At 50.0% G+C, this 23,839-nt stretch overlaps 1 protein-coding gene across 1 annotated transcript in view; it reads right to left on the bottom strand.

Moving 5' to 3' along the window:
• Positions 1-417: 417 nt before the first annotated feature.
• EPAS1 (endothelial PAS domain protein 1) overlaps positions 418-23,839 on the bottom strand; it is an 88,845-nt gene continuing 65,423 nt past the window's right edge. Inside the window, exons 7-16 of the mRNA XM_082672067.1 lie at positions 16,639-16,745; positions 10,762-10,909; positions 9,896-10,110; positions 8,601-8,803; positions 7,962-8,072; positions 6,158-6,639; positions 5,127-5,253; positions 4,875-4,977; positions 4,473-4,646; positions 418-2,742 (exon numbers count right to left, since the gene is read on the bottom strand). Coding sequence (XP_082528193.1) covers positions 2,591-2,742; positions 4,473-4,646; positions 4,875-4,977; positions 5,127-5,253; positions 6,158-6,639; positions 7,962-8,072; positions 8,601-8,803; positions 9,896-10,110; positions 10,762-10,909; positions 16,639-16,745 — 1,822 coding nt within the window. The 3' untranslated portion in view covers positions 418-2,590. The remainder of the gene's footprint in view (positions 2,743-4,472; positions 4,647-4,874; positions 4,978-5,126; positions 5,254-6,157; positions 6,640-7,961; positions 8,073-8,600; positions 8,804-9,895; positions 10,111-10,761; positions 10,910-16,638; positions 16,746-23,839) is intronic.

Here is a 23,839-nt window from a genome sequence, read left to right as displayed (position 1 = left end):
AGGTTATCCTGGCCCTTCCCGTGCACATTCTAGCTGGGAGGGCCCGCGTGAGCCCTGCCGCCTCCAAACAGGTCTCCTCTGAGCCCCAGAGCTCAGGCGGCTCCTTTCCCCTGAGAGCCTTCATCCGAAGTGCGGCGTGTGAATACATGTAGGCAGCGGAGTTTTCAGGCTGCTTCCTATAATTTTCTGAAGACAGGAACCCTGACTTCTTTTCTCGGGCCCCTCACAGAACATAGAAAAAGAGGCCCCCAGAAATATGGACCATGCGTATTTGGTCCATGGACCAAATATGGACCATGGCTTCCTGGTCTTAGTTGCCGAGTTTTAACATTAGCCTTTTCTTCCTTTCTCCAGATTCCTATCAATCAGCTGGCCTCAGTCGCCTCACAAAGATCAGTGCCCATGTTCGTTTTCTGTAAACTGTTTAATAAATACATACTTCACTTTACATCAGTGTAGCCCATGATAAACCCACAGGAAACAAGAGCCACCAGCAGTGGTAGGATCAGAATACTTTAATAAGATAGCAGAGTGTCAAAATACATTTCCTTATAAAGTTAAGCTCCCGTATAGTAATAATGTTGTCAGTAGGAATTTGACATTTATAATAATGTTCACGAAATCATTATGTTGATAGATAAAGTTAATATGAAGTTTGGAATATTTTTCAGAGTGTTTTAGTAAAACTGCAAGGGTAAAATGCCCTTCATGCTGAGGCAAACACACAGAGAAAATCAAACACCAGCGCTTACATGTCAGTAACCCTTCAAGTTCTGCCGCCTGCCGTACGTGAGGCAGGGCTGTGGTGCTCAAGTAACATTTTTGGCAACACAGTGACTAGGTAATTTTTCTTTTGAGATTTAAATTTTATTTTGTTTGGGGCAGTAAGTCCATCCAGCCTTACCAAATTCTTGGCTTGCTGTGTTTTGCTTTGTGTGTTTCTAGAAACTTCTTCATTGTACCCATGACGGAAAAGTTTCACGTGATTGCTATTTCGAAAACAAATGGCATCGTCCCTCTTACCTGGTGAGTTACAAGACGCTCTGAGAACACTGTTTTCAGTGCTTCCTACCTATACACGTCACTTCTGGGGACAGACAGACCTCAAGGAGGGCCAGGGGCTGTCCCCGGAGGTCTACCTGCTGCACCTCGGCCGTGTAGGGCGAGCTGATGGTGTGGCTTGAGGAAGGGGCATGAGATGCGGCTGGTCAGGACCAGGAGCCCCCCTGTGTGCCCCCCTCAGTCCAGCTCCACGGGCTCCAAGGTGGTGAGCTGGGAGGATGTGGACTGGGTCCCTATACCATTTCTAAATCCTCACTTTCTTTCATGAATTCCCATCTAAACCATCTCATGGTAGTTCTGGAAATATCCAAGTGTGCCCCATGAAAGACCATTAGAGTCACATAGCTCAGTGCACTTGAAGGGCTGAAGAAGAGTTTAAAGCGCTTCCCCTCCCTTAGATTTGTCCCTAGCCTCCACCCCTGACGTGCCGTCAGACCCTCTTGGCAGTCATAATAATACGTACATACATACAGAATACATACAGAACATGAGGAGAAGGCAGCTGGCAATGCTCCCACATAATGATTCCACTTTCTGGATTGTGTGTCACGCCTATGGCATGTCCCGAAAGCAAAAAGGCAACAGAGAGGGAGACCTTGAGCAGGGTTAGTACAGGCCCGTGGAGTTCTGTACAATTCTGCAGTGTCAGCAACACCATGAAAAAGAAGATTTAACAGCTTAAAAAAGATCTTAAAGTGATTTTGTGAGCAGGATTCCATTTCCGCTTCTAAGTTTTTAGATATTATAAAGTACCCATATATAAGATAAACACTTAACCCAGATATAAATTTTCTTTTTAAAAAACTCAGTTATGTTTTTGAATAATAATTTAAAAAACTCCACCAAATGCAGGGGGAAAACACCAGTTTAGGAAAAGCCATACTGTGTAACTTTCACGGATAACCACATACAACGGAGGTCACCCTTCACATTTTTTCCCCCCCAAAAAATCGTATCAAAATTAGAGCAAAGAGTTGGCTAAAAAAAAAAAAAAGACTGAAATTTACAATACAGTGATTAGTTTTACAAAAGAAAGGAGGAGGGCTGAGAGAGAGAGGCCACAAATCAAGCTGAGAGAGCAAAATTATTTTGTTTCTCTTTGGCAACAACAACAAAATCCTTTTAGTTAAATGAAGCCAAAGCTTTCCCTAAAGGAGAACAAACAAACATACACCAAACTTGTTAGTATGAATTGTGTGTGTGTGAGAGAGAGAGAGAAACCCGTGAATAATATAAATTAGAAGTAATTGAAGTTGGGGAAAGAACAATCTTATAAAATTTAAGAACATTTCCATTGACAGAACAAAACATAGCAGGTAAAACAATTGTATTTTAAAAATATGAATAATAAAGTGAGCATCTTCAGAAAAAGGCCACTACTTGGTGACCTGGGCAAGTTTGCCAGGTAAGTATATCTTGTAAAAAGTGTGTTGGTGTTAGAAATATCTAGTTGCAAAAAAACAGACGGAGACCGTGAAGCTGGTGGGACGGCATGGGAAGGGGGTGCCTGTCAGTGGGTGGCCCTGGCTCAGGTGGCCTGGTCCAGGGCTCTGAGGAGGTCCCCTCCTTGGAGGAGCGTGGAGCTTCCTGGGACAGGAACGTTCACCTCACAGTCATATCTGGTCAATTCCGGCAGCAAGTAGGGCTCAAACGAGGGTCCGAGCAGCCGGCTTGTCATGCCTGAAAGAAGAGTTAGTGCCCTTATTTTCAAAACCCTAAATCAAACATCTGGAAAAGGGTCTATTCCATAAGAGGCCAGCATGGAGGAGACGTGTTGGGAAAGCAAGGGGCATTTCCAGTTTTCATGACTCGGGGGGCAGAGGTGGGGCAGCCCTCATTTCACTTTCTTCAATGTTGTCTGTCTTTCCCTAGTGACCCAGCCCATGCAGAGAGCAGGGACCCAGCAGAAAGCATGTCGTCTCCATCCCATCAGGTGAGAGGGGGCTGAGACCCCGGCGGGGAGAGTGTGCAGTGCAGACAGAGCAGGGAATGTTCGGGGGACAGGGAGGTTGGATGGAAGGAGAGCCCACGAAGGCCTCCTGGCCTGGGAGGTGGAGGCGTGAGCCAGCGCCTGGGCAAGGCTCGGGGTTGCCAACTGACCCATGCCCACTGTGCACTGGCAGCCGGAAGAAAGGCCGAACAGAGAGAGGGAGCTCTGAAGCAGCTGGTGCCTGCACGCACTTGCACACACACATTACATGCACGTACACAAAATGTACACACATGCATATATACATGTGTGCACACACACAGGTCCTTCAAGGGCCTGACTTCCAGTTTCAGGACCCCCACCCTTGGCTGCCCCTCTTTCTCTCATGCTGAGAAGGGGAGGCTCCCAGCACCCCACTTCCCAGGAAGAGCAGGCCCGGGTTCCTGGAGGCGGCTCTGGAAGCCCTTCGTCGGCCCCAGTAACGCGAGGCGCCGGCTCTCCCTTCCCCTGGCTTGGCCGCAGCACCTCATCCCCGGCCCCCCCATGCCTGCCTCCCCCACTCGACCTCGCTCCCTCGTGGACGGGGCGGGTCTCACGCCTCTCTGCAGCACCGCAGTAGCAACGGATACTTGCTCACCAGCCCTTTCTAATCCCCCCTTCTTTTACCCTAAGAAACGACCTGAGTTTAAAAAGAATATTATTTTTCCCCTGAAAAGGATGAGTTTCCACTCAAGGAAACTGGGTGCACAGCAGGGGCGATAATGCTGGCTCCCACTTACTACAAACACATCCACGGACTCTACACTTTGCACGCGAGCCTCTTATTTAAATGTGTGGCCTGCTCCGTCCTCCAGCTGGTCACGAGCAGAATTCTTAGCCCAGGCCTGTCTTGTGACTCTAAAGCTCTGAAGCACTGAGCAGCAGTTTGCCCCGAACCATATTGCTGAGGAAATTTCTCTTTTTTAGGGCAGGGGTCCAACAATGTTTCACCCAAACTACAAGCAACCTTTCCGTGACAACATCTACATTTCACAAGATGGTAACAGACTAAGGTGGCCAGTCCTCCCAGAAAGCAAGGTCCAGTAGGGTGAGTCTTCCCAAACGAGCCTGGCCCCCCTCCCAGCAGCACGTCCTCAGCTCAGCTCCTGCCTGAGCTCAGAGTGAAGCCCCCCGGTAGGCAGTAACGTGAAGAACTGAGCAAAAGGCAGGCATAGGCTCGGGGGCTCTTAAGGTGGAAGAGCCCCGGGTGGCACCTGGTTAGTGGAGGGTTCCTTCTCGAGCCCTGTGGACACGTGGCCTTCCAGCCCCTGCTGCAGTACTTGGGGGAAAAGAGGGCTCGCCCTTCTCAAGGCAGCTGCCTTTCATGAGCAGGTTCATCCTGGAGCTGAGCTGAGACCCACTGCCTTGTCCGTCCCCTGGCCCACACCCTCCCAAACCCAGCAGCCCCTGGAACAGTGCCCCCATTCCTGAGCGCACCCACCTGACACCTTGTGAGCCGCTGGTAGGCCGTAGTCCTGGTACTGGGGGGTGTAACAATGCGGGGGGAACCCACTCTTGGCGGGCTCCCCGGGGCTCACGGCAGATGGCAGCTGTGGCGGTGTTAAGTGTCTCAGGGGCTGGCTCCCGCCTCTCATGGGATTTCGGATGAACTCATCTGAAAGGCCAATGTCAGACAGTGGGGGGAGAGACCGTGACGCCCCCAACGTCCCTCGTTCCTTCACACAAGGAGCCCAGAGGTTTCTGACGGCGGCACCCAGGCCAGAGTGGAAAGCGGGGGGGGGGGGGGGGGGCGGAGACACCCTCCTGTCCTCGCAAGCCTCGGACGGGAGGGAGTGGGGAGCCCCGCCACCGGCACAACGCCTTCCCCCAGGCCTGTGCTCACCACTGGGGACGTCTGCGCTCATCAGAGGGCAGTTCCCACTGCCCCGGAGACTCTTCATCCTTTTCCACATCAAGTGTGAAGTGCTGCTGCCTGGTGGATCCCCCTGGGGGTGGAAGTGCAGAGGTTGAGGGGAGAGGCCAGAGACCCAGGTCCTCAAGCTGCGTCAGGCTGAGGTGGGCAGCGCTCTGCGCCAGCCTGGCTCTCTGTGCTCAGCCCCCGCTCCCCGCCGGCCTCCCCAGGGGCGGCGCTCACCCCACTCATGTCTTGGAAGGCTTGCTCCTCGTATTCCAGCTGTCGCTTCAGCTTCAGCTTGTTGGAGAGGGCGACCATGGCCGGGCTCATCACATCTGGGCCCTGAGGCCCGAAGCCCTTTGCAGACCTGCCAAGCCCAAGAGATGGGCGTGAGGGAGTCTGGAGCCCCACACACCCAGGGCCCTCCCAGAACGAACACTCATGGCCGTGGCGGCTCCAAGACCCCAAATGCAGAGTCCTGAAGGAGGGGCGGTGGGCCTGAGGCCCGGGCTCTCCTTCCTTCCGCAGTGCCCTCTACCTCGCTCTACCTGGTGAGATGCTGAGGGTTCAGGGCACCTGCACCTCCCTCCACACGTGCCCGCCCGTACCCGGGCAGCCTCCAGTCCTGGTTTGCAGCCGCCCAGCTCCGTGACGGCAGTCTTTGGGAGGCAGTCTGCCCCATCGCCCCTGCCCTGCCTGGACCGCCCCCCACCGAGAACCAGGGAGGGGGCTCTGTAGAAGGCAAGGGCCCTGGGAGCTTGAGGTGAGTTCCCAGTGGGTGGAAGGGACTTGGGGGAGACGGGGAGGGTGTGCTGGACCCCGGCAGCCGAAGGCAGGGGGAAGGCACGGGCATCTTTTTGCTTTTCTCAACCAGGCTTCCACGGCCGAGCCAAGGACCCCTCCCTCCGTGTTGTGCGTGTGGCTATTGTGCGGCTCAGCTCACGAGCTCTGCATAAAACGAGGCACTCTGAGGGGTGGTCCGGAGAGCCACTGTGCTCAGGGCCCTGGACAAGCTCCTTCTCTCCCTGGCCGCAGGGCCCTCGGGGTGTCCTCCAGCCCAGATAAAACGTGTCCCACTCGAGGCCTCACATACCTAGGGGTGAGTCCCCTAAAGCCCGAGCTCTCAGAGTTCTGAGAAGGGCTGAGTGGAGTATCAGACCCCTGTGGAGTGGGAATTGGTGATGGGGCGGGGGGCCTTTCGGGGCACCTGGCTGTCCCCTCCCTGTACAGCACAGCCTTCGCGGAAGCAGCCAAGGGTCTCTGCCACTTACCTCTTCTTGAACACGGAGAGATGGGGTGCAGTGACGGGGGGCCCCAAGGGCGAGGCCCCCAAGGACTCCACGGGATCTTCGCCGGGCCACTTCGTGGGCCCCACGTGTAAGGGCGGATCAGGGGGCCACTGTGTGTTGGATCTGCCCCCCATGGAGGAGAGAGGGGTGCAGGTCTGGCCACAGCACTGTGGCAGGGACACCTTGCTCCCACCGTCAAAGAAGATGAAGGACACAGGCCGCTGCTCGGGCTCTATCTTCTTGCTTTCCAGCTGATACTTGTCCAGGAGGAAGGGGCTGTGAGCGGCCATCGGGGCCAGTGGCTGGAAGATGTTCGACATGGTACTGAAGGAGTGCTGGGGCGTGGACTGGGGTGTCTCCGGCAAGAGGCTCTCCTCGGGGCAGATGGGACTGAGCTGGAAGTCCTCCCCGTCCATGGGGATGTAGGGTGCCAGGGTCTCCAGGTCCAGCTCATTGAAGTCCGTCTGAGGGGAGACAGACCACAGGCAAAGCAGCTACAGCAGCTGGCGCTGCCTCCGGGATACTGTTCCATCTTAGCCCCTCGTCCTCCCCACCCCACCCCTGCCAGAGGCCTTCCTCCCGCAGCTTCCCGTGCATGTTCTCCCTTGGTCAGCCTGTGCCACCAATCCCCAGTCATTTGAGTCTCCACTCAGGCATCCTTCCACACCCCCCCGGTGCCACGACCTCCACCCAGCCCCAAATGCTCTCCTGTCTCCCAGTCCGAGCCCAGCCTTCACTCCCACACGCTGGGCAGGCACCACCTCTTCCACGAAGCCATCCCTGCCCACTCCGGTGAGCACGATGGCTCCCAGGGGGCCGAGGGCAGCTTTGTCTTCATCACCTCACGTGCCCAGGGTGTATCGGTGGACTGCTCATAGGGTAACCGTGGCCCAGTGCTACCTGTGGGACCTTCATTCTGATCAACAAGAACTCAGACATGGACCCGCAAGTTCCCACTACCATGATGGGCACCGTAGGGAATTCTCACAAGCAGACGCAGAAAAATAAATGTTTCAGCCCTCACTGGGGGAGGCAGCTGATTACAACCACCTGAACTGTTAAAGAGCAGAAGCAGACAGTGATAACCAAACACTAAGTAATGAATCTTATAGAAGAACGTGCAGGGGAGAAACGGAAAGTTTTGCAGAACAAAGATACAAACTGAGGAGGCAAGGCAGAAATCTGGATGCATAAATGGGGATGAATGATTTTCCTTTGGGTTTTGTGACCCACATACCCATCTACCCACACCCTAGCCTGTTTACACAGGTTTTACAAGACGTTTGGCCTTATGTAATAAGTTTCTGAAAAGTTACGTGTAAACAAAAAGTTGTCCGATGTCATTTTAAAATGCATTTAAAATAAGTTATTTCAAAGAATCCTAAAATGGAAATGTTTGTAAAGGGAATAATTGTTCCCTATGCTCACAGAAGTCGTATACATCGGGGTATGCTTTTTAAATGCAGGGATCCTGAAAGAAAGGTTCAGTTGTAGTTTTCATGAGCATTAAGAAATATCCAAGTTAGGAGAACATAAATATATCGAGAGTTAAAAGTAGAAGAGCTGGATTTGACACGGGTAAAGCAGAGGGCAGAAGTGAGAGAAGCAGACGACCACAGGCTCCGTTTCCCTGCACCCTCACCCAGTTGAGGGACTGTGGCCTGGGCCAAGCATTCCCACTAGCCTTTGCAACAAAGGGCTGAGGCTGCAAGAAGAGACTTCAGCCTTCGCCACCAGCAGCTGGTAGGCCTGGCCCGCCACTCCAATCTTCCCCACGGCCACCTACCTGGGTGCTGCACTGGTCTTTCGCCTCTGTATCCATGGCAAAGAGCTTTTCGATCGCTTCAATCTTCAGATCGTCATCCAGAGATGTGTAATAGTCTCCGGGGCTGCTGGGCTGGGGGGCCAGGAAGGAAGGTGACCAAGTCAAGGCTACGGCACTGGCTTCCCCAGAAGGCCAAGGTAGAAGGAGAAATATGTTTCTGGACCCACAGATTCAACTCTATTCCACGGAATAAGAATTTGTAAAGAAACCACGCCCTAGGAGCTGTGGGAGCCTCTCTGAGTTCAGTCTCCTCGTCATAAAATGAGGCTGTCTTGAACAGCAAACAGGATAGAGGCATGGCTGGCCGGGCTCTGCGCCCCCAGCAGGATGGTTACTGCCCTCCCTGGGGACTGAGCTCGGGGCTCACAGCTGTGTGCCACTTGGCCCGTCTTCAAGGACCTGATCACATAGATGGGGGTGGATGGGTACTGAGAGCAAGCGCACAGCTCTAATGCGTGGCAAGTAAGTATCACAGCCCCCCAGGGGGCTCCTGAGTAGGAGGAGGGCAGGCCTTGGGTCTGGCCTGTCCGCTCAGCCGTCCGGCAGCAGCCAGAGGAGGAGCCCACCCTCTCCATGGCCTCAACCCCAGGGGGCGCTCACCGTGGAGCAGCTACTGCTGCTTCTGCTGCTGCTGGCGGCACTGGGGGTGGTGCTCCCCGGGGCGGCTGCCTGGGGCACGGTGAAGGCGGGCAGGCTCCCGGCCTCCGTGTGGGCGCCGTGGCTCCTGGGCTCTCCGGCCCACTGCTGGCCTGGTGGCAGGATGGCCTTACCGTAGGCTGAGGACTCCTCAAAGTTCTGGCTCCCTGTGGAGACAAGGGCCTGGCTTGGTCCGCACCCCCGACTGCTGGGCTCACCCCAGGGCAGAGGAAGGACGAAGGATGCACAGGTGACCCTAAAGGGGCCTGCAGCGTGCCTGGGGCTCGGCCCCCGTGTGCTGAGGCTTCGCTGGGACAAAGGGGCCTTCAACTGGGGCTGGGGTTCAATGTACAGACCCCCTTTAACGGGAACACCCTGCTGAAGCCTTTAATTTTCAAAAACTAAACGTATCAGGAGCCACTCTTCCCTGAAGGGCAATCCAGAACGTAGAGGAGGAGGTTATGAAAACTGGGCAATTTGCCTCATTGCTGCCGCGAAACTGGGAAGCTGCGTGACTCCTTGTCCCAGGGCTGCTCTCTGTGCTTCGCTGAGATCACCGTTCCCCGGTGGCCTCTCACAACACAACACCTAACGGGGCTGAGCCAGTCCAGAGCAAGCACAGGGTGGCGTAGCTGTTCCTTGAGCGGCCACAGCAAGGCTGGGGGGTGACCGTGGGTTGCAACATGGGGAAGAAGGGGCTTCCTGCGTTCAGAGCGCGGGGCAAGAGCTGACAGCTCCGCTGGGGCCACCAGGACTCACATCCCCGTGGGACAGGCAAACGTTGAAAGAAGTGCATTCGAGGGCTTACTCCCGGGCCTGAATCTTTTCTCAACCCACGTTTCTGGAAGGATTTCTCCCAACATTATTTCAACCTAGCAGGCCTCTGCCTAAACAAGCAATCTGTCCTTCAAGGTGCAGATGGAGATCTGCCCACCCTGTGGAAAGATGCCCGTGGCCTCGGAGCAGATCCCTCTCGTCTCAGGCTCCCCCCTCCCCACGGTGGAGAATCGACCAGAACACCCCCACCCCCCACCCCCCACCCCCCGCCCCCGCTCAGCGCTTTACGAGGTCAGAAATAGGACGGGTCTTATGCTGCGGTGAGTGCACGTGCCCAGCATAGGGTCTGTCCACCAACGGATGATCAGCAAGACTCAGGGCAGGCACACGGCAGCTCTGCTTAAGGAAGAGCTGTGGCCAGGGAGGCCTCCCCCCGCCCCAAGAGGGTTCGACGGGCCCTGGCTCAGCGAAGCGGCACCCACCGAAATCCAGAGAAATGATGGCATCTCCTGCGGTGGGTGCGAGCTGCGCCAGCTCCTCGGGCTCCTCCTTCAGCTTGGTGAACAGGAAGTTGCTCTTCTCAGACGCAGCCACCTTGCCGCTGTTGTCAAAGATGCTGTTCATGGTCATCAGGTGCGGCTTGAACGGGGACTCCGTCTGGTCCATGGAGAACACCACGTCGTTCTTCTCAATCTCACTGGTGGGACAAGAGCGAGCTTCAGACCGTCCATAGTTTCCAGCAAAACTCTTTTACTCTCCAGACACATGGAAGTCCTGATAGCTAAGCCTCTCAGACAGAAACACGGGTACGGACAGTGTGTTGGCATTCCGTAAAGAACCGTGCACTGGAAGTTTGGAGTCGTGGAGCTAGCGACGCGGAGAGCACCCACTGAGTGTGTATCTGTCTTGGATGCTGTGTTAATATCGTACGTGGGCTGCGTGGTGTGCATGAGACTTGAAGGCTTTTGCTTTTGTTGCACCCCAGCAAGGACTTTCTCTAGATTTCTTCCCAGGTGCTACCGAGCAAAGGTGTTACATCTTCTCCCAAAAAGTAACAGTGGTTCTCTTCCCTTAGTTCCCATTCAGAAAGCACTTAAGTGACGACTGTGTTCTAGCTGCCTCCCCACGTGGGTCAGAGGCATGACAGATGACAAAGGGGGAAGGGGCAGAACAAGCCTGTAAGGGGAAATCCCAGTGTTTCACTGTTCCCAGGACGCCCACTGCAAAAGAGCTCGCCGACGTGGTGCCAGGTCCTGAAAGGCTCGGCATTCCTGGGCTGCGTCCTCAGTCTCAGGAGCACCCTGCACCCCAGCCTGCTTCCCCTCCCCGCCGGCCCTCACATGCTCACCTCAGGACGTAGTTCACACACATGATGCACTGGGGCTGCAGGTTGCGAGGGTTGTAGATGACCGTCCCCTGCGTCTCCAGCCACACGTAGCCCCCGTGCTTCGCAAGCATCCGGTACTGGCCACTCACCACCTGACCCTTGGTGCACACTAGGGGAGGAGAAATGGGACCTGAGGTCAGGAGGTGGGGGAGGAAGACCCCACGGGGAGGGCAGCGTGCAGGGGAAAGATGGGGGAGAATGAGCTGGCTGGGAGCTTAGAGCATCTCGCCCAACTCTTCATGTTAAACATGAGGAAAGTAACCAGAGAGCTTAACTGACTTCCCTAGGCTGGCTGTGAGGGAGTGGCCATCGCCAAGCCCTTGGCAAGTTGGCTCACCCCTGGCTCAGCTGGGAGCAGAAACCAAGAGCAGCACCTGCCCTTCCTTCCCCCCCAAGGGAAGCCTCTCCATGGGGTGCCCTGTGGATCCAAATGGGCACGCAGGGAACAGGCGAGCCTCCTCTGCCTCACACTACAGGCGGCAGGGTGCTTCCAAGCAGCGTGGACAACGCCTGTCCTCGGGCAGCCACTGGTAGCAGGCCCACCATCGGCACTCTGCTTGCGAATAAAGGCAGTTTAAAGAAACCCCCAGATATCCTCGATTGTTCCAGGTCATCCGTCAGACCTGCCGCCTTTGGGGCCACAGCAAGTCTGTGACCCACAGCAAAGGCAGCAAGTCCCCCGCCAGCCTCTACACACAGCCTCGCCAAAGCCCCGGTAAGTCCTCCCAGCCGCCCAGAGGGGCTGCCTGCGCATGACTTCTTTCCTCTTCTAGAATGCTCTAAATGTTCATTTAACGTTTGTTTTACTCTATAAAAACATCGGGGAAAGGGCCCGGCATCCCAGATTGCCCTCTTCCCCAGTCCAGAATGCTCTATCTGCTCCCATTAAAAAAAGAATCAACAAGTCCCTTTAAATGAAAGTTTGCTAATGTTAGGATTTCTGATAGCTTTCTGAACTGCCCATTTACTTTCCTTCTTGGGAATTCATTCTTCTGAATTCCAGTCTCAGAAACCCCCAAATCACAGAGAAAGAAGCATGCTGGCAGGATTAGGAAATCTTGGTTTCGGTTTTCCTCATCTGCAAAATGGGGTATTGACAATAATAACAGTAATGATAATAATTATTAGTACCCAGTGTCCCATAGCTGTTTGTACTGAGGACCAAATCTGCCTGCCTGGTTTATCAGGAACAAAAATGTGGCTGAATGTCACCGACAAATGCTGTATAGGAAAAGCCCCTCTGCTCCAAAGTTACTAACATGCACAGTGCCCAGGCCCTGTCACGTCTACAGGACACGTCTGTAGATAATGTCACAAGGGGCCCTGTGGGAGAACATGCAGACTCTCTAAACGTCACACACCTCCCCACTTTTCCGTGTAGGCTCGGGAATCACTCCCCATTCACCACTCTGTGTGGCTGAGGAATGCAGCTAGGTTCCTACTAACCGTGCTTGTAATCCTTCACATATATGTTTTTCTCGGCACATTTCCTCCTGTTCAGAAATTAACAAGCACCTCCAAGCTACAAGAAGCACTGTAACCATACTACACATAACTTACATGTGCATCCTGCTGTGCAGGGTTCAAAACCATCTCATAAGATAAATTCATTTCTGCAAAGGAATTGGAACAGTGCCTGGCACACAAAGCGTCCACAGGATTAGTGTTAGCATCACCTCGTTCACTGGACAGTGATACCACGAGGTATCTATTATTATTCCTGTTTTCCATCTGAAGAAACTGAGGCTTAGAGTGATTTGCTGAAAGGCCCCCTCAGTGGAAACAGTCGACAGGCTTATAGTCCAAATTAAAGGGTCCTAAGTCTTTTTGGTTTTGTTTGCATTTAAAAAAAGTCAACTTTGGTGAGGTTTAATTTACCTTCAATAAAAAAATGCACCCATTAAAAAAAAATGCACCCATTTTAAGCACAGATCAATGAGTTTTGCCGACTGTACAGACCCTTGTAACAAGTCACCACAATCAAAGGTATAGAACTTTCCATCATCCAACCTCCCTAATTTCTTATACCTCTTGACAGTCAATCCCCATTGCCACTGATCTGTTTTCTGTTGCTATAAATAGAAAGGATCTTCTCTCCATTCACACGTAAGCGGGATCATACAAGAGCTCTTTCGTGTCTGCCTTCTTTTCACCCAGCATGTTTCCCAGAGCCCTCACGTTGTTGTAGGTATTCCTGGTTTGCTTTTCATTGCTAAGTAATATTCCATTGCATGGAGATACCATAACTAATTTATCCATTCACCTGTCAATGGATGTTTGCATTGTTTTCAGTTTTTGGTTATAATGAATAAAGGTGCTATAAACATTTGTGTACAAATCTTTGTATGGACATACAGTGTGAGTGCAGCTAGGGGTGCAATGGCTGGGTCATAGGGTAAGTGCATGTTTCCTTTATAAGATACGGCCAAGTTATTTTCCAAAGTGGTCATATCATCATTGTCTAATCTTTTTAATAAAATCCTGTGCTGTAGGGAAGACAGATACCATCTTTTTTTAATATGAGGGGACTAAGGCCAGAGGGATTTTGACCTGCTTTACATCACACAGGACAACAGTCTGGGTTACTCGACAGCCTGTGGCCCGCAGTACAGTGCCCTCCTACTACATGCCCCCGGGCGACACTTCACTAGGAAGACTGAATTGGTGGTTGCTGCTGTCCTAAACCATCATGGACCCTTTGGCCAAAGAAATAACTCTGTCCTCCCTCATCTCCCTTTATCTACCCCCATTGAGGCTCCTATGCCCAAGAGACATGATTCTTGCACAATTTCAAGTACCTGGAGTTAACTTATTCATTAACTCATTAACTTATTCTTAATGCAGACAAGATTCAGGGATCTTATTCTTTTTGATTAAACAGTGCAGTGAGCAAAGGTTTTTAACTGCATTTCTAGCGATTGCAGGCGAGGGCCTGCTCTGTCAGTAGAATATAATTACGCCAGCTTTCTAATCATCTGCTCATTAATGCCAGCCTTGGTGAGGGGCCTGCTACTTGGTAGATAGGCTTTTTATGGCCTTTAATCTTGTTTTCCTAAGAGCACATAATGTCCTCACACAACAAAGAGAAACCAACCCCCCTTCCCCCAAACCCTTACCTTCTGAGGGTAACAATGTATAAATTACTAACCCATTTGGAAATGATGGCTTTCAATTATTTAAATTTGGTTTGAGGTCTGAGCTTCCCCAGTAATTTCAACGGTCAACTTTCACAGGCTGAGACACACATACGAGCATAAACTCGGGATGCTGGTGTGTAAACCTGGACGAGCCTCAAGCCTGGGCCTCCAATTATTCCACAGTATGAGTGTGGGTCTGTGGTGCAACTTTATCTGCATAAACCCAGCAAGAAAGACAGAGTCAGAGGGACAGAGAGAGAGAGAGAGAGACAGAGAGAGAGACAGAGAGAGATTGAGAAAGACTGAGAGACAGAAAAAGAGGGAAAGTGAAAGAGAAATAGATGCTTGTGTTTAGCTGGCATTAGCCCAATTTCCACCCCACGCACATCTCCCTTTGCTGGCTTCAGGCTGGCTGAGCAGAGGCCTGAGCTCAGAGCTGCTTTACTTGGCTCCATCAGGGGAAGGCGGGAACCTGTGATTTCCATTTGGGTTGTGAATTACCTTTAAGCGTGCCTAATGCTTAAAACCACAGATTCAATAAATCTGCACCATATTTCCCCTGGATTCAGCAGAAAATTAATATGACAATTTTTTACCCCAGCTCTTTTTTAAGGATCAAAGATTTTCTAAGAGAAGGAAAAAAAAAATCACTTTCATAGGCCTAGTGAGAAGCCATCATTTTTGTTCTCTTTGACAGTAGTTTCCTCTACCTTCCCACCCCAGAAGGTAAAGCACAATACTGTCCCGCAAGAATTTCCAGAAACTTTCGCTATTGTCCTCTACTTTGACTCACCCTTGGCTGAGAAGGAAGGCTAGGCTTTTCCCCAGTTTTACATCTAAAGGAGGGAAGCCCCAGAAAGCCAGGCACTGGGAATCTTTGGGTAAGCTGGGCCAGAGCCAGGCCCCTGGGTCCCAGTACCAGCATGACTTTGGGAGCTGAAACCACCATGGGCCAGAGAAGCATGGGGAATCCCAGAGTGGAGGCTGGAGCCACATCCTACAGTTTAAAGCTGGGGCAGGCTAGAGCTGGGCCACATCCATGGGCGCACAAAGGTACCTCCACCTCCCTCCCGCATCCCTGGGTCCCTGAATGGGGAAGCTGGATGGTTTGTTTTTTTGCTGGAGAACACAGTGAGAAACTTCTTTGAGATATCATTAGGGGCCCTGTTGCACTGTTGGATCAAACCCGAAAGCCATGAGGATGAAGCAAAGAAACCAATTAGAAAGAGAAGATCTCATTCCTTAAGAGAATATTAACTGTGCTTCTATACAGCTTATGGCCTGCTGATCTGAACTTCAGGTGTCCTAACCTTGGGATAGATGGATGGATTTAGGAACAACGGACAAGTAACTGCACTTCCATTTTCTTCATTGCCACTCCAAGGCCACAGCTAATCCTTGGACTCCAAGACCAAAAGGGCCACTGGGAATCTTCTCAGACTTACCCATTTTAAATCCTTCTGTAATCCTCTCAGCACCCCGATCTGCACTGGGGGCACTTATTTTGAAGCATTCTTTCCCAAATATGTTTTTTTTGGTCCTTGGGTGTGTCATTCATTTAGTGCCTGTACTGTACCAAACACTATGCTAGATACTGAGGCGGAAGGTATGAACCGCCATGCTCCCACGGGGCCCAAAGCCCTCCTTCTTCCGCAGAATGCGATCCCTTAGGGCAGGGATCAATCCTATCAATTTCTATTTCCCCCAGTAGGCCAGGTATTGGGTTATAGACCCATAGTCCTTGCATGTTGATGGGCTGTATGGATTCAAGAAAATTGTCTTGGATCACCTGCAAATGGGAAGCCTTAATTGGGAACATAGTCAACTGAAATGCACTAGAACTGCCCTGTCCAGTATGGTAGCCACTAGCCAAGCATGACTACTTAAATTTAATTAAAACTAAATTTAAAAAATTCAGTTCCTCAGTTGCACTAGACATATTTAATATACAGCATAGCTCACATACGGATGACGCAGATGAAGAACATTTCCATTGTAGAAAGTTCTATCGGACAGCCCTGTTCTAGAATCCTTTCATAATTCAGGTTTTCTTTCAAGCTGCAAGGCACAATTTCCACACACCGTTACTGGGTTGCCTGGACAGCCTTCCCCAACTGAGTTCTCTTGATTCAGCAAGCAAGCTCTTGGAAAACCAGGACCCGCCTCAACACGTCTATTAGGTTGGTATCATGCACTCTCTACCTCTGTTTAGACCAATGCTCCTCCATCCTTCAAGGTCCAACTCAAGCGCCCTGTCTTCTCTCTTCTTGAACTCTCTCAGCCCTCTTCTTTGAATGGATGTACATGTTTCTATAGCGCATAACCCAAGTTGATTCCATGCTGTCTTGTATTACACTCTACGGGGCTGTTGCATAAGGTTAAGCAGACTGTTCACTGCATAAGTGTGCTCAGTGAGGTGGTAAGTAGGGACTGAGATTCAGCCCACCTTCCACTCCCCAGTCTGTACGCCTTGGCGTGTTTGTGTGTCCCCTACCCAAAGTGCCCTTTTCCTGATTTGCATGAGCATGTCACACAGGACGGTGGCAGCCTTGGTTCTCTAACCATCCTGCGGGCATGAGTCTTGTCTGCCACACAAGATGATGGCTCTGTGAAGGAAGCAACTGGATCTTCTCCCTTCTCACCAGTCACACCCCACTCAAGGCCAGATTCCACAGACATATAGGGCACTCCTGGTACTTACAGTTCTGGTGACTTTTGGTCATGTTCTCTGAGTCCAGTGCATGGTAGAACTCGTAGGCTGAGCGGCCAAGCAGCTCTTCAGGGTGGTAACCAACCAGTTCTGTGATTCTAAATTTTTTTAAAAAGCAAGGGGGAAGAGAAAGACCATATGAATATGAGCAGGGGCTCAAGGACCTTTATGTAGAAGGTAATTCAAATGCACACATTCAATGAAACACACTCGGAACGTCCCGGTCGTACCATTCATCCAAGCAAAAGAAAAAACCAACAACAAACATGGTGGTCAACCTGCAACTATGGGTCTACTGAACCTCCACTCTTCCTGCCCTTCCTGGATTGTGTCTGGGGAGGAAGGAAAAGCACCTGTTCAGGGGCTCCCTACCTCCCACCCCCAAATAGACACATGTGCCTTGCTCCAGTGACCACTGGAAGGGGCTCTCATTGCCCCCTACCCACAGTTTTTGCAGACAAGGGAGCAGAGATGCAGAGAGGGTAGACAGTTTGCTTGATGTCTACACAAGTGTCCGGGGACAGAGCAAGAACGAAAATGGGAACATCCTGACTATTCCAGATTATTCTAGTAGAGGGCGATATAAATGAAAAGTGAAAATTATGTGGTCCCAAGTTGGGAAAAGCATGGAGGCGGCCTCTGCATGTGTGTTAACCATGGATTGAGGAGGGACCCAGGCAGGTAGAGCCCTGTCTGTGCTTAAACCTTCTCCCCTCGGGTCCTGTCTGGTGACCTCAGATACCTCCTAGACATCAGGTTTGCCTTCATGGGTTCTACTTGTTCTTGCTATCGCAAGGAAAGGAGGGAGGGCAGGAGGTGCCGAGAGGAACAGATACAGAATCATAGTCCTAGAAATGTGCCCCTTCGTTACACTCCGATAAATAGGCGGCTTCCGTGTAGGGTGTCTGCCTTAGATGGGAAGTGGGCTGAGAAAAGGCAAATGTGGAGAACGTGAAGAATCACTTAACTCTCTGAGGACCCTCTGCTCTGTGCTGGAACCTTTAAAATAAGCAAAGCCCTGCCCAAGAACCACCAGATTAGCTCTTTCCCACGTCATACCTAAACATTATTTCTCATCATCTTTGGTCTCTCACATTTTTTCTAACGGGCTCACTGTCTTGTTTACTTAGCCTATCACGAGCGAGAAGTGATGCTATATCCTCATCATTACAAGCTCTATTTTGGAATACATGACTCCGGGGGCACAGCCCTGTCACCTGTCCACGCTGGAGAGGAACAGTGTGGAGAGGAAAGCAGAAGCCGTGGCTCCTTGGTCTCCTGTCTCTACTCCTCTCTCCCGCTCCATACGGGTTTTGCACAGGTCAGACGAAATCATCCTAAAATATTATTTCCATTCTGTCACCCCTCTACGTAAGCACCTCCAGCTTACCTAGGACCAACCACATCCGGAGTAAATAAACTCCACCTAACTTCTAAGGCTCCAGGGTCTTGTCTCCATCTTCCAAGCAGTCTGATTTGCAGCTGATCGGCAGCATGGCAGGTCCCCCCTCCCCGGTAGACCCCTCTCCTCGCAGTTCCCACCCCTGGCAAACCCACGCTGGCCGCAGAGCCTTGAGGCCTTCTCTTCTCGGAGCCCTGACGATGACAGGGCCAGCTCAAGGTCCCGCCTTGTCCCTGGAGCTTTCTCCAGGTTTCCCCTTCTCATCAAGTCCTAACAGGCAAACACAATGTCGCAAGGAGTAATGTATGCTTCTCTCCACATCCTAGGCTGCCAACCCCTGAGCTCAGGGACCACATTCTCCTTTGGCCTCCACTACCACGGGTGCTCAGTAAATGCTAGAGTAGCTGACCAATGGCCTGACAGTCTTTGGGGGCCTAAGGTACAATCAGAGCCCTGTCTAGCCCAGCACTGCTAAGGAACCTGGGCACTAATGGCCCACTTTTCTTCCTAGAGCATGGTCACCTGTCTCAGTGCATGACGGTGCACACACACAGCCTTCAGCGCAGCCCTCACGATGCTCAATCCATCCTTTCTCCATTCCGTAAGGTGTGTCTGGTGTTGAAGTGGGCAGAGAAGAGGCAAATTCTCTGCCTAGGTGAGACTTGGGGGTTAAAGCCTTTGTAAAACAACGGGCAACACAACTGAGCTGAGAAGCTTAGGTCTCAGTTGATTTAGCCCAGGGGAGATTTCTCCAGTGAGATTCCAGCAGCTCACCTGCACCAGCCAGTTGGTCTCAGACCAGGAGGATCTGTCCCCTCACTTGGCCCTGAGCAGAGAGGTCTCTGAACTCATCAGCAACAGACATGTTCCTCAGTGGCCTACCTCCAGGGCTGGCATTCATGGCACCTTAGCCAAGGTGGAGATTCAGGGAGAACAAGCAGACGGCCGCACAGTGCAGGCCCTTCGTTTCCTACACCCACGTAGCTTTTCTGATGGGTCCCATGCCTTTCAGCCTTAGCCTGGGAACCAGAATTGCACCGGTGGGCTGTGCTGACAACGGGCTGGCCATTTACAGGCTCACCAATGTGCCAGATAAGCTACTTCTGTTCCCGAACTAGGTCTAGAGTTTCCTAGAGACCCTCAAAAATGAGGCTGGTTCTGGGAAAGATCTGACTCTACTCCATGAAGAGATTACACTTTCTTTCAAGATTAGAATCTTTTAAAATGCTCAGAGTAAATGTTTATTACAATCAGCCTCAAATAAAATATTTCTTAATCTAATTAACGTGCCATCCATTCAGAGGCACACAATGGGCATGTTTTGGAAGTGGACAAACAAACCTCGATTTCAGAATTGCCAGCCCTCTTCCCAGTAGCAGCCTTCATTTATCTTGTCAACTAAAATAAATATTTAACGTCTCCTCCTTCATGCCTTTCAACAGACGACTATAAAAACTGGGAAATACACATACCCCAAACACAATTGAAGAACATTCGACTGGTCAGACTTCACAAAACCAGGAAACCCCAACTCAAAGCTAATGGTCGTTGCCCTCAATCTGCAGGCGTGCCGACGCCAGCGGGGAGGCTAACGAACCCGGTTTGTTTATAGGGTTGGCCTCCACGGCACTCAAGGGCCCTCCCTGCTCATTTCCCTCTGTCTCAGGGAAGCCTCGGGAGCTGGGCCGTGATAACACCATTTCATCTGCTCTCTTCACCAGGGGCAGGGGAACTTTTTTTCTTTCTTTCTTTCTAATTAAGGGGCCCTGACTCTCTGGAGAAAAAAAAAAAATCAGTTTGGGGTCACCCATAAATTTCAAAAGTCAGCTCAGTAGTGCTGTTCCCTTTGTAAAGGGGAAGAAAATATGAAGGGACTTAATTCAGCAGACTTCAGAAACGAGAAGCACAGAGGCCCCTGTTTAATAATAAAGTAGGAAAAGAACCAGATCAAGGATGAGGTGAGGAGAGAAATGTAGACATTGATAGGCAGCCCCAGGAGGCAGAGGCAGAAGGAAGAAAGAAAAAAAGAAACTAGAGAACTTTCAGGTTAAAATCTGAAGTTACTGTTGCCCCAAGGAAATGTGTGGGTCAGACAGCTGGGCCCTGGATTTCAGAGTCAGGTCTGCCTCACAATGTAAAATGACAGTTACTGCTCGTCCATTGCTCTTTACCCTTAAAAATGTTGCGAGGCCCTTGTCAACATGGACTACCTGTGGCTGAGCGCTAGGGAGAAATGGGCTCTCCGGCTGGGCTGCAGTGTCTGTGCCGTGTGGCCTCCTGGGCAGAAGGAAGGCAGCTCGGGCCTCAGCCGGCTCCATCACGCGCCCGCCCACGAGGGACGAGGCAGCAAGCTCCCTACTTCACACGCCAAGCCTGGAGTCAGACAAGGTCTGGCTGCAGCTTTTACCCCTGTTCCCTACGAGTACAGGATTCACTCAGTCAACGATCGTGGAAGGTTAGAGAGCATTTAAACTATGTGAGAGGATAAAAGTTTAAAGTACTTCCTAACCACCTATTTGTTTTCCAAAGAACGCGTTTGCTAATAAAACCATCCTTTTATTAAGGTCTGTTTTCTTTCCTTCCGGCCTTCTGGCAATGCCCTCTCCTAGGCAACACTTGACTCGCCTCATTTAGGTTTCTGTATGTGCTTTTAGCTTTGAAACTGCATTTCCCCAATAATACCCAAACTATTCACTAACACAGATTTCAGTGACATTTGTTTCAATATATTTCTATCCAGATTTTCTTGGCTTTAAACAACAATACTTTTGCCTTGTGTTTTCCTCCAGTAGTACACAGTTAAGTGAATATCTATACAATCAGCTCCACAGTTAATGGATAATGAATTTCCACCCTATCAGTGTTATGTGTTACAGTTGGGGTGTATTCACAGTATACATAGGAGGGTAGCCCTGGCTCAATCCTGGACTGACCCTGAGTGCCACCAAATGCCACAGCTGCCTTTCATTACCTTGAAACCCACAAGCAAGAAGGGGAAATTTGCCTTGAATTGTAGCCGGAGAGAAGCAGATCGCGCAGGGGAATAATTTTTGAATTGTGAGGTCCATTACACTTTGAAATAAATTCCAAAAAGGATTTGTAGAGCTGCTTCTTCCAAGGAGAATTTCAAGCAGATTAGACAGGACGATATACAAGCATTCCTCATAAATATGTTCAAACTTTCTTAGGGCTGATTTCAGAACATCGTCGTTTGGAGGAGACACAGATGCACAAGGAGAGCATTTAAAGTTTCTTCTAGCTCAGGGATTTAAAGAAATATACTATACCATCTTACATAAGATAGGTAAAGAAAGACTACTGTGCATGTCTGCAAAAATATTTAGAATACACTAAATACGAAACTAAAAATGACATGTATCACAGTCTGAAAGATCACTTGGAATTAAAGATGCCACCTATCCTCTAAAAAAAAGTAAAATAATTTGTTAAATGTATCTCAGTACACAATGAAAGTATATAATCTTTTACTATTAGTTTGCCCGAAGTCAGTCTATTTTCTTCTCAGACTTTAACACTATTGCTTTTCAGGTGTTTTGATGCGCGTGTGTTTTACAACTCATGGCTCTCTATAACTTTATTGACAGCCTCTTTACAGTCCTCAACTATCTCCTCCCTTTTGTCATCATCACGATTACCAACTTCTTTGTATAAAAAGAATTCATCACAGATTTGATCCACAGAATTTGAAATGCAGGCATCTTATCGAACTGTAACTCCTGAAATTATTACATCCTACACTGCCTTAACCCAATGACAAAACAGGGTTGCCCTCAAATTCTTTATCTGGGAAAATTACAGGACCCTCTTTGTTAATTTGAAAATTTTCCTGTTATAACTTTTCCCCCAGTGATACTTCTCTCATCCACATAATTTGCTTTTATAATTTATTTCTAACATACAGGAAGACTCATAAAACACACGAAATCACAGTGGGATTATATGCATTATAGATTTGCCCCACTCTCCTTGATGGCTTGACTTCTTTCAGTTATTCTCTTTCTCCACTAGATGGCGCCTCCACGTGAATTTAAGAACCACTCCATTTTATTTTTTTTAATTTTTATTTTTATTTATTTTTTGGCTGCATTGGGTCTTCGTTGCTGCGTGTGGGCTTTCTCTATTTGCGATGAGTGGGGGCTACTCTTTGTTGTGGTGCGCGGGCTTCTCATTGCGGTGGCTTCTCTTGTTGCAGAGCATGGGCTCTAGGCACACAGGCTTCAGTTGTTGCAGCATGCGGGCTCAGTAGTTGCAGCACACGGGCCCTAGAGCGCGCGGGCTTCAGTAGTTGAGGCACATGGGCTCAGTAGTTGCAGTGCAGACTCAGTAGTTGTGGCTCGCAGGCTCTAGAGCGCAGGCTCAGTAGTTGCGGCACACGGGCTTGGTTGCTCTGCAGCATGTGGGATCTTCCTGGACCAGGGATTGAGCCTGTGTCCCCTGCATTGGTAGGCCGGTTCTTAACCACTGTGCCACCAGAGAAGCCCCAGAACCACCCCCATTTTAAAGTTAAACTGCTTGAGAACAATTTTTGTCTTCCTTTTGGGTGAATGGTTCATTAAGTTGCTCATGTCTCAAACTCTTGGAGATCAGGAATCATCTCTTTTCTTCTTTGATATAATTAGTCTCTGGCGCTGAGTTAGATATATAGCAGATGCTCAATAAATCACAGTTCATTAATTGGCTGCTCATTTTAGGAGACACAGTATAACACCTCTATTTGAATCGTAAATGGAGACGAGATCATCCACTACACTGATAATCAGGATACTCTTCTTTAAACCTGCTACTCAACTTTACTCCCCCTATCTAGAGCAATTGACTGTATATACACATAAGTGTGACTGACATAAAAATTGTTACAGAATCCACTTCTAACAATATTTGCTGTTTCAGATCATTAATACAGGACTTGACGTGGTCCTCTGACCCTTTGTTAAGAGAAGCAGGATGAATGCATTTTGAATCATCTGCATTCCTTCATTCAACTTCAGATGTTTCAGAATAACTTGTTTCAGGTTCAGTTGATTTGGGAAACCTGAGACTTACACACAAGATTACTCTTTTCTATTTTATTTGTCGCTCCCCCGTTTCCTCTCGGTTCTCCCCTTTTTCTCCACGATCCTTCTCTTTTTTTGTGTTTATGTCTATGGTCTCAATACATCTAAGAAAAAGTACCAAACAGCCTCAAAAGTGATTTTGTGGGTTCTACTTGCCGTACATTTTCATCAGATTCTTCCTAACTTTCCCATTGGGAAAATAATCCCCTTTATGGGAAATTGCAGCCCCTCATGTGTGCCAGATGTCATTAAATCTAGTGAATTCCCTGATTAAAATGCAATGCCCCCCACCCCACCCCACTATGATATGTAAGTGTTGGTTTTTGAAGCATTGATCTTGGAAGAGGTGTGTGTGTGTGTGTGTGAGAGAGAGAGTGAGAGAGTATGAATATGTGTATATCCTTCCCCATCCCAATGAAAAAAGTGTAAACAAGACAAGCTACCAAAACCAAAAAATCCTAGGTCTTCATCAGGGCAATTGAGAAATAACACATAGGCATTAAGGACTTAAAATAGTCACTTTATAAACTGTCTAAGCCGTGTCTGTGCCCTTGTTAGCTAATCTGCTAATCCGTTAAACACAGCTTCTGTGTGGCACAGCATTCTGTGTCTTTACATGCCTCTGCATCCACCTTTCCAGCACCTCTGGATTCAGAGTTTGGGCCATGTAATTAGGTTTCTTGAAAGGCAAGATTCTGCTCAAAGTGCACTGTGT

The sequence above is a fragment of the Grampus griseus genome (genome assembly GCF_964374135.1).
Source record: "Grampus griseus genome assembly, chromosome: 15".
NCBI lineage: Eukaryota > Metazoa > Chordata > Mammalia > Artiodactyla > Delphinidae > Grampus > Grampus griseus.
The sequence above is the reverse complement of the archived record's forward strand: the minus strand, read 5'-3'. Positions and strand labels throughout refer to the sequence as shown.